General features: G+C 39.4%; 2 protein-coding genes across 2 annotated transcripts in view; one reads left to right on the top strand and one right to left on the bottom strand.

Moving 5' to 3' along the window:
- Positions 1-8115, bottom strand: part of LOC137996719 (C-1-tetrahydrofolate synthase, cytoplasmic-like) — a 44670-nt gene extending 36555 nt beyond the window's left edge. The window contains exons 1-7 of the mRNA XM_068842264.1: positions 8034-8115; positions 7107-7191; positions 5775-5834; positions 4550-4603; positions 2863-2999; positions 1271-1371; positions 36-88 (exon numbers count right to left, since the gene is read on the bottom strand). Coding sequence (XP_068698365.1) covers positions 36-88; positions 1271-1371; positions 2863-2999; positions 4550-4603; positions 5775-5834; positions 7107-7191; positions 8034-8074 — 531 coding nt within the window. The 5' untranslated portion in view covers positions 8075-8115. The remainder of the gene's footprint in view (positions 1-35; positions 89-1270; positions 1372-2862; positions 3000-4549; positions 4604-5774; positions 5835-7106; positions 7192-8033) is intronic.
- An 8249-nt stretch (positions 8116-16364) lies between these two features.
- Positions 16365-20217, top strand: LOC137994480 (tripartite motif-containing protein 2-like). Its single transcript, XM_068840062.1, has one exon. The coding sequence runs from the start codon at positions 16654-16656 to the stop codon at positions 19054-19056; it is 2403 nt and encodes an 800-aa protein (XP_068696163.1). The 5' UTR covers positions 16365-16653; the 3' UTR covers positions 19057-20217.
- The last annotated feature ends 2283 nt before the right edge of the window (positions 20218-22500 follow it).

A 22500-nucleotide genomic window follows, 5' to 3' on the forward strand; every position in this document is an offset into this window, starting at 1 on the left:
GAATGTGTCAAGAATACACAAGTCAGACTACTAACCACAATTTTGCTTCGTCCAAGTACCACAGCTTCTTTTCCTATTATTTCTGTTCCTGTTAATTCAAAGGAGAGTTACATATGCTCTCTCAGACTTTATAATGAACAATTGACACAAGACCACAGATACTGTATCACACCAAGTGTACCCGTAAAATATTTATTTGTGAAAACCAGCATGTACTTTTTTCCCTTAACTTAAGCAATAATTCCTTCATTATTTTGGTGATAAGTGCATTTTACCCTATCCCTTCTACCTTCAAGATGGTACAAATGCCATGTAACACAAACAACACAGTGTACTTGAAAATGTGGATCTCTCATTACTGCAGTACCTCCTGTTGAGGCTCAACTAGCATTTAAACATTTTACAGCAGTTTTCTACTCTCTAGAGATCATGTCTACAGACATGGTGGCCGCTATAGAGACCTGTCCAACCTGTGTCAAAGCGAGACTTTTTAACCCTACATTGTAAATTGCCATGTCTCGACTCTGTGCTTCATATTTTAATCTATTAAACTGCACGGTAAGAAATTGGTTTGTAACTGCAGAAAAAGTCAATGAATGGTTAAAAAGTCGACATTTTTGTACTATAGAGATATATGTAATAATAAATTATTTATTGCTATGTACCATAATTTTGTGGGACGTGCAGTGGCCTCATGGTTACAGTGCTCGACTCCAGTCGGATCAAGTGGTCCGGGTTCGGGTCTTGGCCGGGGACATTGTGTTGTGTTCTTGGGCAAGACACTTTACATGATTGTACTCTCACGGTGCCTCTTTCCACCTACAGCTGTAGATGTATAAATGGGTACCAGCGAAAATGCTGGGGGTAACCCTACGATGGACTACCATCCCATACAGGGGGGAGTAGAAATACTCCTAGTCGCTTCATGCCACGCAAACTGGAGATAAGCACCGGCCTGATGGGCCTAATCCTAGGCTTGTAACAGAGACTTTAAATTTACTTTTTCACCATTATTTTGCAAGGCAAGATACAGGGATTGCTTTGCCGTTGAATTTCACTCGCTTTGGCAAAGGAAACAGGAATTGACTCTTCCAAAACATCGACCTTTTATGTTGAGGCCACCAACCAAATTTTTAAATCAGTGTATGGTTGTTTTGGAAAGACTACATTGTAGCTGGCCTCTGGTATTAATGCATTATGCATTATACTTAGTCTAGTAACAAATTGTCCTGGCTTATCATAATAATTATTAAAATCTTCATGGTTGTACCTGATTTTTTTATCAATTCCAGGCAGCCCCTGGGAGTGCATGGAACGATACAGTCATTCAACTCTCCTCTAGACAGCTTGCCAGCATTAACATCATGAAGCCTAGTGAAGGACAGAAGAGCATGTTGACTTTTCGAAAGTGTAACAGATTCAGGCATTGTGGCCCATTGGTTAGGATGCTCTCTCTGAGATTCAGAGCTCCCCGGTTTAAAACCCGTTTTGACCACTCGTTGGGATTCTTAACTGTTGTTGTCGGTGTTCTGGCTCAGTCTTTTGATTGTGTTTCGTTGGCCCTGAAAAGCCACTATGGGGCGTGGTTAAGTGTGTATTGTATTGTATTGTATTGTATTGCAAATACATCATTCTAGCTATTATCTTCTACATTATACAATGGCCAACAAGGTCATAATCCAGCCATAGAAGGGGTTTTATTAGTCATAACCCAGAAGTCAGGACACGTTTTTCCTCAAGACAGCTTTTTCTCAGTAATAATTTGTAAATAATTATTATTCTTAGACGTACAGTTATTCAGCGTGACAGCAGATTCACAGAAATAAGAACTACTGCAGGCCTTCCTAACCTCTTAAAAGCTAAAGTTTTGTTTATCTATTTGAGCAAACAAAAAAATATTAATGACGCAATTGCTCTTTTCCAGCAAAACTGTGACAGTCTTGTTTATACACATGTACTACATGTGAATTAGATACCTACATGTATTCGAGTTTAATAAAACAATGTTAATGTGAGTGTTATCTTTGTTCCCATGTACACGTACAGTAATCAATTTGAGCAATAGCCCTAGTGATGGAAAAAGGAGAGAAAAAGTCTAGTTGGAAATGTTTGAAAAAAATGTAATCCTTCTCATTACTTGCACAGGTTCATTGCCGTAAAGTTACACTTCAAATACTCATGACCTGCACCAACCTGACCTTGTAGCTCAGTCTGTAGTGCAATGGTGATCAAATCCATAGGGGGCTAATTTCGATTACTAGGGCTCCGACTTGGCAATAAAGATACTACTTCAAATCCCACTTAAATAGATAAATGTATGCTAAACATTTCTTTTTTCTGAAGCATCTCGGTGTGCAGGAATCCTAAATAATCAAATCTGATTAACTAATAGCATGCTTGCAACTTACGATACAGGCCATGATCATGAAATAATTATTGTTGCCAAGTTTACAAACAAAACAAAGGCAACCATTACTCATAAACAACTTCCCAAGATGACAATATGTAAGGAAAATATAATCTCTGGTGAAAATGGTTCAGATGAGAGGTTACACTGTCTGTCAAAGTGAATTTTATTATCCAGAAGAAGAAACCTCCAATGAAATGGCGACTTTAAAACAAACAACAGTTTTCAAACAAACAGAAAAAAAATAGCTCTTTACCGGTCTTGGTCAGTCCATAATTATGGGGAAGACCATGCCCTTGGTCTTGAGTAGAACACTCAGCCCTTCAGCTACAGGACGGTACTCAAGACCTTGGGCACAGTTTTTTCCCATACAGGCCTCCCTTCCAGTGGCACACAGGATCCTTTGACCATACATGTAAATTATTAGCCTCAACAAAACACAATGTCACATTTACCCATCCACATCTTTCTCTGGAGCAACAGCATTTGTACAAATTCCTGGGTCAATAGGTTCTGTGGAATCAGGTGGGAGCTGTACAATAATGCCGTGAATTGTGGGGTCCTTATTCAATTCATCCACAGCTTTTAGAACCTAATTCAAGGGAGATCACAATCAGGTTATAAATACAGTGTACACTGTAATACAAATTGAAATTAAGGTTTAATATATACAGATGAAGTAATGTTTAAAATACCGTTACCTTAGACTAGACTTTTTACAATACAACACACAGTACCGTAAACACCAGCACATACATATAAGCCACACCTTTTTGCCAAAAATTGTTGCTAGAAATCGAGGGTGTGGCTTATCTTCAATTCTGTTTTACATACAGAAGTTGTACATAAATAAAAATTGCATTCACACTGCAATTTTAAATGAGAATTCAAAGCAACTGAAATAATTTTCTCCTTGATCAAGCTCTATAAATGAGTATTTCAATTTGAGTGGGAGTAATGGGGAGCCATAGACTATTAATTTTTCCCAATTCTATAATGCATAATGCAATACATTTTGGGAGTTCTTTGCACCAATACAATACAAGTTATTTAACCCTCCGGACTGTGTCATGCTTCAGTGAACTGGATATCCATTGTTTTAATGCAAACAACCCCCAATTAAATGAGCCATATTAAGGAATTTGCAAAAATAGCTAATTACATGTACATAAAAGTATTACAAACTAAATTGATGTACACTTCAACACACCAGACAAAATAATTTATATTCTGACTGACTCAACCTTAAAGTGCCCCTGTGACAAAAAAATCACTTTTTTTTTCCTTCAGATTTTGAACGTGTGTTTGCTTTACACCTGAAGGCAAGATTTTGAGCTTTGATTTTTACCAAAAGGCCATTTACTTTTAGTGTAAGTTTAGATTTCACAGTCCGCATACCGGTACTCACATACCGGTACTCACATTCAAAACTGACCAATTACATCTCAGAGGGTTGGATACAGGGAAAAGTGATGTCAAAGGCTCACTTGCTTAAAATCTCAGCAAATGAATGCAGCTTATTGTATAATTATGCAATTGAGAGTTTAAAAGTCTGAAAGCCCAAAACTCCCATGCTGCATATTAATTCTGTGGCGTACACACCCACTGCATTCTTAAACTACAGCTGTAGTGAGGCTTTGACGTCATTTTCTCCTCAATCCAACTCTCTCAAGATCTTAAAGTTAGTAATGGCAAACAATCAAATAGGAAAATTCCAGTTAAAATAAACAGGTTTGTTTTTTAAATCAAGGCTTAAACCTTTGCTCACTCAGTGTTTGGTTAACATGGTTTTGAAATTCAAAGAAAAATAAGAATTAATTTTTTGGTCACAGGGACACTTAAAAAGTTTTAACATCCAAAGGGCTCCATGTATTTGTGTTTGACACTCCTTCTTTTCTTTTTCTTTTTTTGGCACAGCCTCTGTCTATTTTATATCTATGGTTTGAAATTCCAAATAACAAAATTTTAAGGGATGCCCAGGCATCTAAGAATGACTGATAGTGAAGTCATATAGTGAAGTACAGTAGTAATAATTTTTGTTATTATCATAAAACACTAATTATAATTTAAAACACATAAATGACTACAATGAAGGAAGCCATTTGTCAGCTAGCATACAATGAAAGCCTGATTCTGACTTACATCTGTCTGAGTAGAGGTCCTTGACAGCTTCACATGCCTTGCAAGCATTCCAATCTGTGAAAAATCAAAGCAACTTAATGCCATTCACTAATAATTGAGAATGCTAATCCTTTTCTCCCTTGCTTACAGATTCAAAATGTAAACTCCACGTACTTTAAAGCAAAATGGCATCCAAATATTAAAATTATACAGCTGCTACTCTAAGTTACATGTAACCTAATAAATCCTATGAGTGAGATTTTACTCTCAGAACGTCTAACAACAAATGATTCTATTTATCAATGGGTCAGTGGGTTAAACACTGGAACAAAAGGCTTCAGAAAGGGCTTTCATGGTTATACTTTAAAAGAAGGTAGCTCCCAGTATGTACACAAACCAAGCATTACAGCATTAATTTTTATTTACTGTAACTACTGGAAATGCATGTTTACATGACTGTGCATCTAATAATGTTTCAACATTTTGCTTTAACATGCATTAACCATCTGTTCACAGTTTGTTTTTATCAGTTTCTATTCTCTCCTTCTGCCTTAATGTAGTCAACCTAATAATAATAATTACTAATTTTTGTTTTCATCCTATACTCCTCCACTTCACAATTTCTACTAGTCGCAATGGTGGGTGTTATGAAAACTAAGACTTACATTGTACATGTAAGACCTAACACCGCAGGGTCTTAGTTTTCGTTTTTGACTGGGTCTTAGTGACTACATGTAACTGGCGGTAAGTTTTCCCGGGTTTTTTTCCAGTAATTTCTACTGTTTAAAAGGGGTCTTACAAAAGTAGTTTTCATACTACGAAAGCTAGACCCTAGTCTTAATTTTCATGGTACAAAAGCTAATACCCTGCTTCAGTTTTTGTACCATGAAAGCTAACACCCCTAGATCTTACTGTAGGTCTTAGTTTTTGAGGGTCTTACATGTAGTTTTTGCAACACCCCCGCGATGGCTTGTGAAAGCGCAAAATCTACTAGCGAAAACTGAAATTTCAATGGTCTGTGGCTAGTTGACTACCATTAGTCTCGAGCCCTGTGTTTGCAAAATAATTATTCTCAGAACATTAAATCAACCAAAATTTTGTTTTCAACCACGAAAGACATACCGGTACACAGAAGTCCAAGTCACCAACTCTTATTAATGCATTATGATCATCCAGCCTTACAGAATCAAGACAAAGAGCTCTATTGTTAAATTGACATGTACATGAAATAAATAATTTTATAAACCTCTTCAGCAGCCTTCACTTTCGACTTGATATAAACTGTTGAGTCACTCCTGTCACCAATCTAGTAAAATAATAGAAGAAATCATGATAATTTTTTTTGCTTTGGTTCAAAGTATGGTGTGAGGTAATTTTAACCACAATGAAGAAAAAGGACATGAACTTTCAGTTCCACACGATTTATAACAGTTCTGGTAAAACTGAACGGTAAACAGTTGAAATGAATGGCTATATGGTAAAATTCACTACAGAAAGTAAACTGAACAACAGCTTCTCCATTTAGCTGTTGGCCAAACTGTCACAGTGGAAAATAGTAGGGAGACAAACAACAAACAATCGCATATTAAAAATTGACTGAAAAACCGTCTACAGTCGCCCAACTAAATTTCCAATCACCTACAATCAACCCCATTCGCTGGCAGACAGGGAAAATATTATACTTTTTGATTTTGCCTGTCAGTCAAAATTTTCACATTTTTATTAAAAGCTTCATATTTCACCTTTTAATGACAATAAAGGAGAAGATAACCCGCAAAATGAATTGTGCAATTAGTTACCGGTATCACACCTTTGAGAAATATGACCAGATTAAATGCTTCATTGCTGCAGACCAGTTCAAACATGCAATGTTCTTCAAGATTTGTTTTCATTCTTCATGTCGATCACTGTATTCGCATAATCCCCCTGAAGAGGTGTGTACTGCATATGTATCAGGACTTTTAACTACCAATTCTCCATGTTTCATATCATCTACATGTAAATTCAAATTTCTTAAATGCATGTATAAGTCCTCCTGAAATGAAGGTTTGACATTTTCTGTGCCAAAATCGAGAGATTTCACTAGAGACATTGATTATGCTCTTGACAATTCACTTGCTTTTGGGAGTTTAAGTCACTGACTCAGGCATTATTGCACTTAAAAGCCTACCCTGACAGGTTTCCATCAAATCTATTATATGGCAAGCAATTCTCAGGCTAAATGATTGGCTGGTTTTCGGTCAGGATTTAACAGTATGAACCTTTACCATGGAAATGCTCCATTTCCGTATTTTTTCTCTCTCCCAGAAAATTCAAATTGAGCGAAAAACCAGAAACCCATAAGGGTTGAAACGTGTAACACGCGTTCACAGCTTCCAAATATTCAGTGCGAACTGATTGGTTGAATGTTTCAGTGCTAAGTACCATATTTGGAAACCCCTCGCTCTTGTTGTTCGAAATATGGTAATCCTAACGGGTTTCTGGCGAAACACAAAAGGTTTTTAAAAAGTGGAATTTTATTTTCATCACAACAGCACAAAAAAATTAGCAAGAGGTTATTAATTTTCAAAAAACATACCTGAACTATTGCAAGCCCTGGCTTAAAGCCTTCATAATCAGACCTGATTGCCTCAACATCTTCCTTCAACTTCTGACGAATTTCACTGTGCAATTAAGGAAGATTTAGTTACTCTAGATTCAAATTACATGCTAATAGACACCTGTTGTTGACAGTGGACAGTTGGCAGACACAGACTGCAGACCCCAGACTTCCCTCAACACCTATACCTCTTTAAAGGATGATTTGCAGATTCCACTTTTAGTAAGTATTCCCTATCCCACCCACCTTGACATTGAGGTTAAATTGGTCTGCAGTCTGTGGCCTGCAGTCTGCAGTTTGCATTATGCAATCTGCATTTGGCAGACACCAGGAATATTCTTGACCCATCTCCAAACTGTACATGTAAGCTTACATCCTTTTTTTCTTCTCCAACAAATCCTCCAAATTTATCCACTATTATAAATTTTGTGGAAACTGTACTGAGAAGTCGTGTTCGTAAAATCGCCTATAATACTGTGCATTGCATAGCAAATATATGTATAACAAATTTTACCTTGGGAAATCATTGTAAATGAAGGAAGTTGTTCTCGAATCCCTGTTTTGCATTCCTAGCTCACCACAATGATATGGCATGCACGCGCAAGCTCTTGCCAATTGGGCTTTTTTTACATAAATATAGCTTATCAGCATTCATGCCGAGTCATTCACGTATTCTTCCTTTATGGGACAAAACCAAAACAGTTCCCTGCGCAAATATGTTAATCACCGATTATAGTGTGACCAACAAACTTGCACGTGCAGCTCTTCTGATCCAAAATGAAAACGTTTAATATCGACGTTATAATAATCACAAAGGTGAGTTTTCGAGAATAATGAGGCCAAAAGGAATTAACGGTATGATTTAAAACTCCTTTCATGATAAGTTTAGCTTCAATAAATTATTACCTTGCAACCTCTTTTCCAAGAAGCAACTTCGCCTCCGCCATGTTAACTTATGTTGCCTAAGATATCCCACAATGCAGCTGATCAGTGCAGAAAATCTGGAAAATCAGGATTAGTGGAACCGGTGTTGCGTTCGATTGCCCACATTCCGGAATAAAAACACGTGGAGTGATGATTTAAAACGGCATGCCTGGCGTTTTGAAAGGAAAGGAAAGGAAAGGAACTTTATTTAAGTGTCTAATCTTCTAGCGCCGTAGAGCACTAATCGGGGACACTGTTAATTGAAATGAACAAGTTAACGCAAATCAAATCAAATTTTGGTTTTTGAGGAGAGGGGAAACCGGATTACCCGGAGAAAACCTCTCGGTGCAGAGTAGAGAACCAACAAACTCAACCCACATATGACGCCACATCTGGGAATCGAACCCGGGCCACATTGGTGGGAGGCGAGTGCTCTCACCACTGCGCCATCCCTGCACCCAATTTTTGAAGCAGGGTGCCATCCCTGCACCCAATTTTTGAAGCAACAAGGATATTTAAAATATCATTTCAGCAGATGTTTGACAATCTCCGTAAAAAAGAAGGATTTATAACTTCTATTCAGGTCAATAAGAAATCGATTGTGTACAGCTATATTTTTGAAAAGACCATTCCATTGTCACAGCAGCTATGACAATGAAATGGTCTTTTCAAAAATATAGCTGTACACAATCGTAAGTCTTTCGTGACTCTCTCATCTCCTTCGCGTGCCGTACACAACATGGACAAACCATCCAACGACTTGATTAGTAGTTGAACAATCACGGTGAGTGGAAAGGTAGGAAGGAGTTGCGGAATAAAATGTCGTGTGACCTGTGAAATGGCATAATTATGCGGGATGCAAGACATGCAAAATAATCCTAACCCTAACCCTAACCCCTCTAAGGCTAGGTAAAGTCACTGCTTACGAGCCAGAAGGCCCATCAAGCCGGCGCTTATCTCCGGTTTCAGTAGCATTAAGCGACTAGGAGTATTTATACTCCCCCCTGGATGGGATGCTAGTCCATCGCAGGTTTACCCCCAGCATTACGCCGGTACCCAATTATACACCTGGGTGGAGAGAGGCACCCTGAGAGTAAAGTGTCTTGCCCAAGAACACAACGCAATGTCCCTGGCCAGGCCCCGAACCCGGACCACTCGATCCGGAGTCGAGCGCACTAGGGTCATTCTGCCAATTCGTTCCTGCTTTCACCCTCACCGGGTCGGGCAGCATGCAGCAGTGTTGTTTCTTTGTTGTTTGTTTATTTGAAGGAGATTAGTATATATTGGCAGGTGTACAGCTGACGTGCACCTACTGTAATTTGACACTTACAATTAAAGGTCACCGGGACTGCCCCTCTTCAGGACTATATAAGGACCTTTGCCCTAGGCAAGCCGTCAGTTGTATCTCTTCGGACTCCGAAGTGTCAACATCTACTACTCCGTGAAAGCTCCTTACCCGCAACAGAAATAAATTCTCGCCATAGACATTTTCTTCATTTTAAATATTTGTTATGTTCAGGGGTAGGTTTGCGGATTTGATATTTGACCTGTAGCCACAAGGAAAGTAAACAAATGGTCAGTCCGCTTAATTTACAAGTAATTGCTTAATTTTAAGAACAACACAACGTTTTTTAAAAACATGTTTTAACAGAATCCTCTTTCATCTTCAGTTTGAATTACAAGGTACAGAGTTGAATATATAGTGTGCGCAAAATGCTAATTAACTATAAGAACAAAAGGAAACATGACAATTTTAAATATTACAAAGAAAGTTTTAAACTGGCATGATAAAGTTGATGATTTAGTGACGGTTTTTCCCATTGAATATGAATAGCTTCTTTCATCTTAAGCTGGAAGGTGGTGGAAGCGTGATATCATTAGATTGTTTCATTATCGTAGATACCGCTTCCAACACCTCACTGACTAGATCAACTGAAAACTTGAACCTACTTGTTTGTCCGGGCTATAATCTTTAAGTTAAGCGATTTCAAATTATTCAATCTTGCAAAGAAATGTACGCAAATTGGACCTCTACAGTCATCACCTTGCATCATTTATATGTAAATACTACAACTTCTACTATCCAACTTTTTTTCTCCTTGAAATCTGTTTTCTGTGTAACAATTACGAGTAAATAAAACCATTAAAAATGGGGTCACCGTGCTCTTTTTTTCGCTACACGATGATAAATGGATATCAAAGGGGCAATTTCCGCTTCAAAATGATCATTTTCCGCGAAAGGACTGGGCGAGTTCCAATTCAACACCTTTTTAACCGAGAAGAGTTATCATGACTGCACCTGTTGCCTCTATTTTTAAAAATGCTATATTTAAGTGGTTTGGAACTATATTCTCGTTGGGTGCCCCTGTTGAATGGCATTTTGCTTTTAGGACGGGTATCAGTTTCTTTGGGAGTGACTCAAATTTGCAAAAAGGATCAAAACAACTGAAACAGCATTTCATTTTAAAGAGAAATGCTTACGTTCATACTCAAAGAGAACTCCTTCCAATTTAACGAAATAAATTATTCCCAAACACACGAGACAAAATTGGCGGTTACTTTTGCCAACATCTTTATGTCCGTGGTAGAATCAGGAATTTTGAGACAGAGTTGTAAGAAACCGCTAATCTCGTACCCAGATCTCAATGTCACTGACCGTGGGAGATCTGGATACGAGATTAAGAAACGGCTAGAGTGGAAACGTTACATAGACGACGTTTTCTCCCTTGGGACACTAAAAGAGAAGAAATGAGCATGCTAACAGACGCCATGTAGCCATAAAATTTAAGGCTCAAATCTCTGACAAAGAAACAACCTTTCTGAACTGCGACATTTCAATATACACATTTTTCCTCCTCCCACCCACCAGGGGTCAGTAAAGGATTTATGGTAATGGTAACGAATTTATATAGCGCATTTTCTATCGCCACATTCAAATGCGCTTTACAAGCAAGGGATCTATGGGTGAGATCGGACATCAGCATGATAGGCGCCGCTGGCAGCCGCTATCAGTTTATTAGCGATCTCACCCAGCACATGAATAAATGAAATGAGGCCTGACCACACCGGGAGCTCCATGCCTTACTCTTTACAAATAGTGTGTGGGTTCTTTTACGTCCCACTGGGTTGTGAACATTGAAGTGTTGTGAGACGGGGCCTACGGTTTATAGTCCTTATCCGAGAAGACTTGAAAGTCTTAACCATTTGCGGGTGCAATAACAAAGGCAGCACTTTCTCCTCAGTTGTTTTAAGACCCTGAGTGTTGGTCCGGCTGGAGTCGAATTCACGACCTCCCGCATGGCAGCCCGATGCTCAACCAACTGCATGAGCCACCGGTGCGCGGTGGGCGAAGGCGAAGCTCTGAGACTTCTCATAACTAGCCTGCGCCAGCTGGAGAAATTGTTGGCGCGAGAGGCAAATGCCGCGCGGAGAATGGGGAGTGGCGCCAACAATAGGGAGTTTTTGACGACGTTTTTGGGCCGCGGACGGCAACCGCAAATGAACATCTCGCATGCCACAGCAGTAGTGTCTCCCAGATTTTTTAACTATTAAATCATTTCTTAGGGAAGTAAGATACTTAGCAATATAAAGGTAATAGTGAACAGACAAGTTAAAATGGAAAACAGCTCACTTCCGGTTGCCATCCGCGGCTGAAATAGGCCTTGCCGGATTGTACTCCTAAAAGTGGCATATTTGCTACTAACAGTGCTCGAAATTTTGTCAAATTATGCCAAAATTATGCCAGAATTCCCAAATTTATGCTCCTGGTTTTCGAAATTATGCTCAGAAAATGACGTAGATTCTGTAGATATAGGCGCGCAATTAAAAAAAGTCTCTGTTACGAGCCTGAAGGCACCATTAAGGCCAGCGCTTATCTCCGGTTTCCGTAGCATGAAGCGACTAGGAGTATTTATGCTCCCCCCTGGATAGAATGCTGCAGGGTTACCCCCAGAATTACGCCGGTACCCATTTATTCACCTGGGTGGAGAGAGGCACCGTGAGAGTAAAGCGTCTTGCCCAAGAACGCAACGCAATGTCCCCGGCCAGACTCGATCCGGAGTCGAGCGCACTAATCATGAGGCTACCGCGCCTCCCACATAGGCGCGCAATAACGACACCAAATTATGATGTTTTTCAAATAAGCTGTCGTTGTAAATTTACGTGTGTTTTATGGCCCTCTCGACTCCTCCAAAATGTTAACCGCGCACGCAGAATTCGCCAAAAGAGGCCTAGTAACTAAGCATGTGAGAACAAAGTCAATACTACTATTAGCTTAGCTAAAACACGCATTGCAAGAACATACTACCTAAATTTAATTCATTTCTGTAGAAAATACACCATATTTACTAAATTTTATAAATTTATGCTCCAAAAACTGCTAAAATTTGCTAATTTTGCCGTCGCAGTGCCCGTTAAAAAAAATATGCTTTTTTGCTCCAATTATGCCAAAAATTATGCTAGCACAATCCGCCAAGGCCCAGGCTCAGAAACGTCGCATTCTTACACTCCCTAAAACCGCCAGCTATATACGCAGGAAAACTCAGAACAAACTCCTCAAAAACAACATTTGAGGAAAACAATTGCAACTTCAGAGTTCATTCATTGGCTATCCCAGCCATCTGGTTGAAGTTACTGAGACGTCAGAGACAAAAGGAGCAACAGACGTGACTTCCCTTCGTCACGCAATATCACCTATCAGTGCCTGATAGGCCACTTCGGAAAATATCATGATACTCCTTGTTTGTCCCCCCAAATTTTGCATAACAATTGTTTCCAGTTTCTCCAGCTTGGGACTTAACAATGATCCCAAGAGAAAACAAAAGTGGACTTGTGATTCAATGCTATTTATTAAATTCTAATATTTCTTTCCTTTGCACATTTGTACCTGGTCAACTTCATCGCAGTTAATTTCGATTTTCTCTAGGAGGTGATGCGAACTGTGAAATCACTACAATTCTGTCTACATCTGTTTCATCACAATGTGTCATCCACAGTGGCCATGAATGAACTAAAAACCTAAAGTCTTGCTTCATGTGGTCAAAACTGAACTCTGAAAGGTGACCGCCATTTTCGAAATCATGCGAAAGTTTCAAATAAAAAGCAAACGATCACCTGAGCTCAGTTGCTTCGAATTCGATGGCGCGATGGCCCGAGTTCGGGACGGGATGACTCCGGGATTCTTATCAAGCGGGTAGTCTTCTATCCCTGGGTTATGCACATTTGTTGACTACGAAGAAGAAAAAAATCTCAATTGGTATGCCTATGTCATCCCACGTAATTAAAATTGAAAGGGCACTGTTCCCCTGAATTAAATTAAGCTGAAGCGAGTCGGAACCAGGCAAAATAGTAAAAACATGCTATGGGCGAAAACACATAACATGATAATAAACATCGTAATGACCTATATTGGCCGAGGCAAAAGAATGTTTGCGAATCAAGAAAATTCTAAGGTCACGAGAAGTATGACGTAATGCGTATGACTCAGCTTGTTTCCAAAGCATTTCAAGCTTAGGGGGTTACATTCTTTTGGACTATTTCCAAATTTACGATAGTCGTCTCATAAAGTTTGACATGAAACGAGAACCATGCTTTCAACACACCCACGACTTGTAACCACGATCCACGACCCACAACCGTAAGTCAAACTCTTTCAAAAATGATCTCATCCCAGAGGAAATTAATATTGCATGAAGATCTATCGGCTTCTGGGTTGAGTCATCAATACTAATATGGGATCTTTGTTTCCACTTTTTGCCTCCTTAGTTTTTTAATCAATCAGCCGAGAATAAAGTACTGAATATTGAAAGTGCATTGTATAATGAATTGAACCCGATTGAACACCGTATAACTTATAAGATTTTGCTGACTCAGACTTTCAAGTGCTTTTATTTATTTATTTTTTAAATCTGGCTCCATCCTAGTAGTAGTAGTAGTAGTAGTAGTAGTAGTAGTAGTAGCAGCAGTGGTAGTGGTAGTGGTAGTAGTAGTAGTAGTAGCAGCAGCAGTGATAGTGGTAGTGGTAGTAGTAGTAGTTGTTAACAATAATGTTACAAAGAATGCATGGGATCATTAGCGCTTTTGCCACCCAAGAATTTATCAGTTTTTGATGGCTAATAACTGGCTCGTTATCAAAACTAAAAGGCTTAAAATTGGAGGGTTATCTAAGTTTAATATGCTCTTTTACTTTTTGAAGTCAATTTGTAAATGTATTATGCCTTCTGCGAGCAAAGTGTAAACAATGACGTCAGCAAAGATGCCCTTAACTTAATATTTTAAGGACGGTACCTACTAATTAACAATATTTTTGCCCCGGTGTGTGATTATGCAGCAAATGTAGATCTTAACAAGTGTTATTGAAATCCAAAAAGAAAATTGGGGGTAATCACGCATTTTTCAAAGATAATTCATGAATAATATTTGTAAAAAGCTTTAAAATACAAAGCAATGTATGGCGTTCTTTCTCAAATTGAAGCTTGTTTATCTCTGAAAAATGCATGGTTACCCCCAGTTTTCATTTTGGATACCAAGAGTACTTACTAAGATCTACTTTCTCCGGGTAGTATTAAACCGCGCAAAAGTATCCCTGTATTAGTAAGCATCACCGATAGGAAATCCGAGTATCTCAAGATGCGCAGAACGTATGCGCAATAACAATAGTAGGCACCGTCCTTAAGTCGACCACGTATTCTCGGCGGTTTTATACTAGTCTCAGGTTGTGACTATGCCAGATATGTTTACTTGAGACACGAACAAGATTTTGAATTTCACAATTGGTGATATTACAAAGACGTCAAATGATTAGAAGCTTCAACAGCCAATAAATCTCCGGTTGAACATTTAATTATTAATAATAGCAAAGAGGAATATAATGATAAACATCACTACCGTTGGTTACTTTAGTCAGACGACTAAGCGCTGTCTAAGATTGGATAGAGCACGTATGCGTGTCTATCAAATGGCCAACAAATCCTTAGTGCCAGAGTAACTATGAGTTCTACGTGACAAGCGGCGTTGCGTGACTTCGGACTTCTGGAAAAAGAAGATTCATGATTTTTAAACTTGTTCCCATTGTCCGTGTGCTGGTTTAATGCCTCTACGTACCATAATGGTTTTGACAGCGTGAATAGTGCTATTTTAATTAATCGTAATAACTCGCTTATCGATTGGCATATGAAAGAAAGCGATAGTGGATCTCGAGCTCGTTTGATGCCGCGGACTCCCTATTAAGGGAATTAACTCGTAAAAGTTGAACTCGCCAACATTTGCTGCTACTCTGTCAGGGAACGTAGGACTTTTAGTGACGAAACTTGCAAAGGACTTGTTCCATTTCGAAGTCTTCCGTTCTGCACGTTGTTAATGTGAAACGTTTATTTGAAAATCCGGTTTTAAAACACGTGCAACAATAAAGTTTTGCTCTTTGAAGACAAATTCCCCTGAAATAAATCAAACTTCACGCGACCTTGAATCAATACAATATCGTTAAATATGAAAACTTTTAGATTGAGAAGAATGTTTGGTCACGAGTGCTTGGCAGGCCAAAAGAATGGTTTGACGAGAAATCTGAACTGACTTCCCTCCTGCCACCAAATTTATTTTTAGTTTTTCTTTCGTGGGTCAATGCCTTCGTCGCTCGGATCTTGGAAAAAAATTCTGGTGCACCCAGGGGTAGGCGATGTTATATCCCTTGGTGACGAAGGAGTCTTCCGTACTTATAATAATAAAAAACTGCCTTGTTGGCAACTGCAAGGAGATTGAGCCTTGAAAGTGTTGGAAATGTGAAAAAGAGAATTATGTTAGCCTTTGGTCATTTGTTATGACTCTTCTAACAGTAGAAAAGACGGCAATTACAACAGCCAGAACATGATGTTGAAACTTTATAATAATAATAATAATAATAATAATAATAATAATGGCTTTATTCAGCATTTCCACAAGGTGGCTCTTCGTCTGCTAAGATATATCTTCTAAAATACAAATAAAGTTAAAAATATAAAAAGAGGTAAAATAAGTATATCTATTTAACAATGTATAATAAAGACGTTAAGCTGAAAGGTTATCTTTGATCTTTTTCATTAAAAGCTTAAAACTGATTAAAATCAACTAACGTCATATCATGGTCGACTTCCCGTTTTATATTTTAACTGAGCTGGCCCCTCAGTTTAAATTTAGAATGCATTGTAATAAGTGTTTTTCACGTTACGTCATTCACCTTCGTCTAACGTTAGTGGACGAAAATGTACATTTCATGAACGTTATCTGTTTATCCAGAGATTGGTTGCAAACCATCTACTGTTTCGATGTTGACAATTTACGAATAAAGGCGTCAAATGATTACACACCGAACAAAAGAAGCTTCAACTTTAATAATAGCAATGAGGAATATAATGATAAACATCACTACCATTGGTTACTTTAGTCAGATTAAAGCGCTGTCTAAGATTGGATAGAGTACACGTATGCGTGTCTATCAAATGGCCAACCAATCTTGTTGATTGACATGTTGGAAAGCGGCAACAGGGGGTAGTTACTATTCTTAAAGTAGTCGTCCCAAGCAATACATCCGCTGTAGTGTCGCAGCCGAGTTGTTGTATAGTTCCATACGATGGATATGCAAACACGGCTGGATAACATCGAGGAAGAAGTAACTTGTCCTGTTTGTGCGGAAATATTTTCGGATCCCAGAATTCTTCCGTGCTTGCACAGTTTCTGTTTGGAATGCTTAAAACTATGGTACCGGAAAAACCAATCCACCAACAATCCGCGTTACGATTCAATAACCTGTCCGACTTGCAGAGGCGTTAGCAGTCTGCCTGAAAGCGGTGATCTAAACGATCTCCCGCTCAGCTTTTACCTCAACGGCTTGGTGGATGTGTTAGCCGTCAAAGATAGCAGCAACACTCACGTTACGTGCGGAGATTGCGGCGAGAAAAGCTCCGAGGCGTCGTATTGCTTCCAGTGTTGCATATTTTACTGTGGAGAGTGCATAAGTGCACACAAAAGAATGCGAGACACGAAAAATCATCGAACGCTTGCGCTAAAAGATTTTCAAGAAAAAGACTATGATGACCTATTGAAGCGACCCGCGTTTTGTCCAAAACAACGACATCAGAAGGAAGAATTGAAATACTACTGCAAAAACTGCAAAACAGCAGTCTGCCAAGTATGCAGCTCTTTGGAACATTCCGGTCATGCTATGGAGCACGTGGAAGACGAGGCCAACAGGCAGAAGGAACAAATACCATCTTTGGTGGGAAAGCACAAACAGAACTTGCAACACGAGAAAACCAAACTTAGTAAACTCTGCAGAGACAGCGCAAAAGTTGTTCAGCACCGGGAAGATTTAAAGGGAAACATCCAGAGGTATGCAAAAGAGTTGATTGCTATTATCAATACAAAGAGGGATCATTTGATTGCTGAGGCCGAAAACCAAGCAAAAGAAACACTGGACAGTCTGAAAGAGAAAAAGATCAAAATTGAGGGTCGCATGAAGATGATTGAAGAAGCACTGGAAAAATCAGATCTTCTTATTTCCAGAGGAACAAATGCAGAGATAATCCAACTAAAGCAATCGTTGGAATTCATCACTAAGGAAGTTGATAACGACAAGCCTACATACCCTGACCCTGTGGAAAGTCTTCCGATATTGGTTTTGGTCAGAAATGAAAATTTGCTGGAGTCAGTCCACGACAAAGAATTTGGTTGTCTAGAGCTGCTAGTGCACCAAGCGAAAGCCAGCCAATCATCTGCTGATGGCAAAGGACTAAGTGATGTGCTTGCTGGATGCGAAGCCCAATTTACTTTAACAACAAGAAATGAAGAAGGGTTGCAGTGTTACAATACACGTGACCAAGTTGAAGTAGAGTTCCGTGATGAAGAGGGCCAGGAGTGTGACGCAAAAGTTCAGGTTAAGAATAACGAGGATGGATGTTATAATGTCACTTATTGTCTCAAACATCAGGGACAATATTCAGTTCAAATCAAGGTAAACGGAGAATTGGTTCACGGCAGTCCTCGTGATTTGCTGGTGAAAGCTCGCGAAAAAGCTCATAGCATCGCAGACCTACCTTCTATGAGTAGTGCTGGGCACCTGCAACGTACTGGCTCTCTGCATTCCTTACCTGAGCGTCTCCTTGGGCATGGAGTTCACCCACAGGCTTTGTTTGTGAATTCATTTCAGGCCAAACCTGTTTTGTCCTTTGGAAAAAAGGGTTCACGCAATGGACAGTTTCGCTATCCCTGGGGAGTGGCAATAAGTCACATGGAGGAGATAGCTGTAACTGACTCTGAAAACCATCGGGTGCAAATCTTTGATATGTGTGGCAATCACTTGCGATCATTCGGCTCCCAAGGTAATGGCCGCGGGGAATTTTGTATTCCCCTTGGAATTTGCTTTGATAAAGATGACAATGTTTTCATAGCAGATAGTGGTAACCATAGAGTCCAAATATTTACTGCAGAGGGGCGGTACATGGGAATGTTTGGCTGGACTGGAAACCGTGATAGTCACCTCTCTAATCCATCTGGTCTATCACTGGATGCCAATGGAAACATCATTGTGGTCGATTCAGGGAATAAACTGATCAAGATCTTTTCTACAAATGGTCGGTTGCTAAAGAAGATTGGTGGTGCAGGCTTATTTACCAATCCCGTTCACTGTGTTCAGTGTGATGACTATTTCATTGTGTCGAGCAGCGATGAACACTGCATTAAAGTATTCGGTGGTGAGGGTGACTTCAAGTATCAGTTTGGGAACCAAGGAGGAGGGGATGGTCAGTTAAAGTTTCCCTATGGTTTAACATTGACAAAAGCAAAACAGCTGATGGTTTGTGATTGGGGAAACAACAGAATCCAAGTGTTTGAATTGGGTGGACAATTTGTGTGCAAGTTTGGATCAAAAGGAAGAAGGTTAGGAGAATTTGATCATCCAATGTCTTCCGCCATTCTAAGTAATGGAAAACTTGTAGTGTGTGATTCTCGTAACCATCAAATTCAAATGCTTGAATAGCCCATGATGAGTTTTACTACTTGCTTATCATTCTAGGATTTTCATCCTATCAGGATGTAAAACTACTATGATGTGACTTGGAAAAAAAGAAACATTTTTTAAAGGTTAGACCGGAAAATATTCAGGCTTTGCCAGGTTGCTGTACATTAATAATTTGGCCAATTCAGTTGAACTATAATATAATTATAATATTATGGAGGAAAGGTTCATCCAATATTATTGAAGCTGGATTATCTTGATTCACTTTTTCTTGTTCTGTGGATGTAAATAATATTAATAATAAAATTAATAGATATAAAAACGTTCAACTTTGTTAACAATACTTATTATTGTTAAAAAAGTTGAAAGTTTTTCATCTCTACATTAAGGTTTGTTCTTGTTTTGTTCTGTGAATACAAAGTTAATATTAACAAAGCTGAAATTTTTCACATCTTTATAAAGTTTCTTCTTAATTTTCAATACAAATTTTGTCATAGGTAGGGTGATTATAATAGTTGCTGTAGGGCCTTAAGGCCAGAGTCATTACCAAGACCAGGAAACGAACCTACAACTAGGTTGCTGTGGCCACAATGCAGAGACAATTGCGACTTTTTTGCATAGAGCAAGTTTCAATCAAGTGTCATAAAGCCAAAACCAAAGTAATAATTATTACTTTGGCCAATCGAAAAGGACAGAGACAATCCAGTAAACCACTCAAAACTCAAAGTAATTACACCTAGCTGACACAAAGCACGGACAAATGTGCACACGCAAGCCACGATTGGATTTGGTTTCACTTCTGATTGGTTCAAAAAGTGGGGCGAGAACTTTGAACCAACCACTGAGTTAAGTAATGCAAAACCGAAGCAATTCGCTAATTACTTTTGACACTCAATTGAAAACCGCTCCAAGGCCAGAGTCATTACCAAAACCAGGAAACAAACCTACAACTAGGTTGCTGTGGCCACAGTGCAGAGACAATTGAGACTTTTTCGCATAAGTGATGAAATAAGCAAACAAAGTTAATGTTTTCTTGGACTTACAGGCTACCATTGCAGCTCTCTATGTGTTTACTTGCCTCAAAGTAACAGCATGGTGAGAGGAGGGTCATGACAAAGAAATTGTCATGACAACACCCTGCTTGTAGATGACATGATTTGAAATAAATATTATTTTTAGTGAGTGCTAGCTGTTATCCCCCTCTGTCATTCATATTAAGACTTAAATGAAAGATTGCCATTTATCTAGAGTAGAATTCAACTCTAAGAAAATCAGTTTCTGGTTAGCAACATTGACAAAGTATGTGGAAACTGTGGCAAGTAATTCAGACAAAAGAATTTTTAACAATTTATTTGCTGTCTTCATTCTGAAATAATATTATCCACTCACTGAAAAATGTCCCATTAACCCTTTCACCCCCAAACCAGCCTAAACTGGCCATACTTAAGTACTTTTCTCTAATGCCAGATGACTCTACTCATGAGACGTCAATGGGGAACCCCCCAGGAGTTAAATCCCCAAAACACAAAAAGTGAAGAAATGGTCCCAGTTGTTCAGAGGCTGGTCGATAAATCACTATCCTGGGTAAAGTTTGTGTAAACATCTTTACTCAGATGTGCTTAGAGTGTGCACATTCTTGGTTACGTTTGCAATTTTTATATACAAATAATTATTTTTGCACAGATTGAAAATGTCAGATAGCTTATCTTAGTGACTTATCCACTGGATATTAAAAGTGACCTGGCCTTTGAACAACTGAGGCCTGGTGTTAAACCTGAGTGTCATAAAACATCAGTCGGTGTTTCACCAGAGTGTTGTGAAACAATGCACCAAGTAATTAGTTTGCCCAATCACAAGGATCCAATCGGCATTCGTTCAGCTGACATTAATTAAAGTGATTAAGAGGGGATGCAGAGGACACACCACTACCACAACCACCACCACCACCACCACTACCACTACTACTACTCCTACTACTACTACTACTACTACTGCTACTGCTACTACTACCACTACTACGACTGCTACAACAACTACTACTACTACTACTACGACTAGGACCACTACGACTATGACCACGACCACTACCACTACCACTACCACCACCACTACTACTACTACGACTACGACTACTGCCACTACCACTATTGCTACCACTACTACTACTACGACTACAACGACTACGACCACGACCACTACCACCTCCACTACTACTACTACTACTACTACTACTACTACTACTACTACTACTACTACTACGACTATGACTACTACTACCACCACCACTTCTACTACTACTACTACGACTACGACTACTACCACTACCACTACAACTACTATGACTATTACGACTACCACTACTACTACTTCTGCTACCATTACCTCTACTACTACGACTACGACGACTTCGATCACGACGACTACCACCACCACTACTACTACGACTACGACCACGACCTCTACCACTACCACTACTGCTACCACTACTACTACGACTACGACCACTTCGACCACGACCATTACCACGACCACTACCACTACCACTACTGCTACTACTACTACTATTACTACTACTACCACTACTACTACCACTACTACTACTACTACTGCTATGACTGCTACGACTACTACTACTTCTACTATGACTACTACTACTACTACTGCTACCACTACTGCTACCACTAGCACTACTATTACGACTACTACGACGACTACGACAACTATGACCACGACCACTACCACTACCACTACTACTACTACCACTACGACTACTACTACCACTACCACTACTACGAGTACTACGACTACGACTATGACCACGACCACTACCACTACCACTACCACCACCACTACTACTACTGCTACTACCACTACCGCCACCACTACCACTACCACCACCACTACTACTACTACTATGACTACGACTATGACTACTACTACTACTACTACTACTACTACTACTACTTCTACTGCTACAACTACCACTACTGCTACCACTACTACTACTACGACGACTACGACCACGACCACTACCACCACCACTACTATTACTACTAGGACTACGACTACGACTTCTTCCACTACCACTGCTATGACTACTACGACTACGACCACAACCTCTACCATTACCACTACTGCTGCCACTACTGCTACCACTACTACTACGAATATGACCACTACGACCACGACCACGACCATTACTACTACCACTACCACTACCGCTACTACTACTACTATTACTACTACTACTACTACCACTACTACTACCACTACTACTACTACTACTGCTATGACTGCTACGACTACTACTACTTCTACTATGACTACTACTACTACTACTGCTACCACTACTGCTACCACTAGCACTACTATTACGACTACTTCGACGACTACGACAACTATGACCACGACCACTACCACTACCACTACCACTACTGCTGCCACTACTGCTACCACTACTACTAC

The sequence above is a fragment of the Montipora foliosa genome, chromosome 3 (genome assembly GCF_036669935.1).
Source record: "Montipora foliosa isolate CH-2021 chromosome 3, ASM3666993v2, whole genome shotgun sequence".
Lineage (NCBI taxonomy): Eukaryota > Metazoa > Cnidaria > Anthozoa > Scleractinia > Acroporidae > Montipora > Montipora foliosa.

Excerpts from the sequence above, each read along its gene's own strand:
- LOC137994480 (XM_068840062.1), top strand. The coding sequence starts at position 16,654 with ATGGATATGCAAACACGGCTGGATAACATCGAGGAAGAAGTAACTTGT.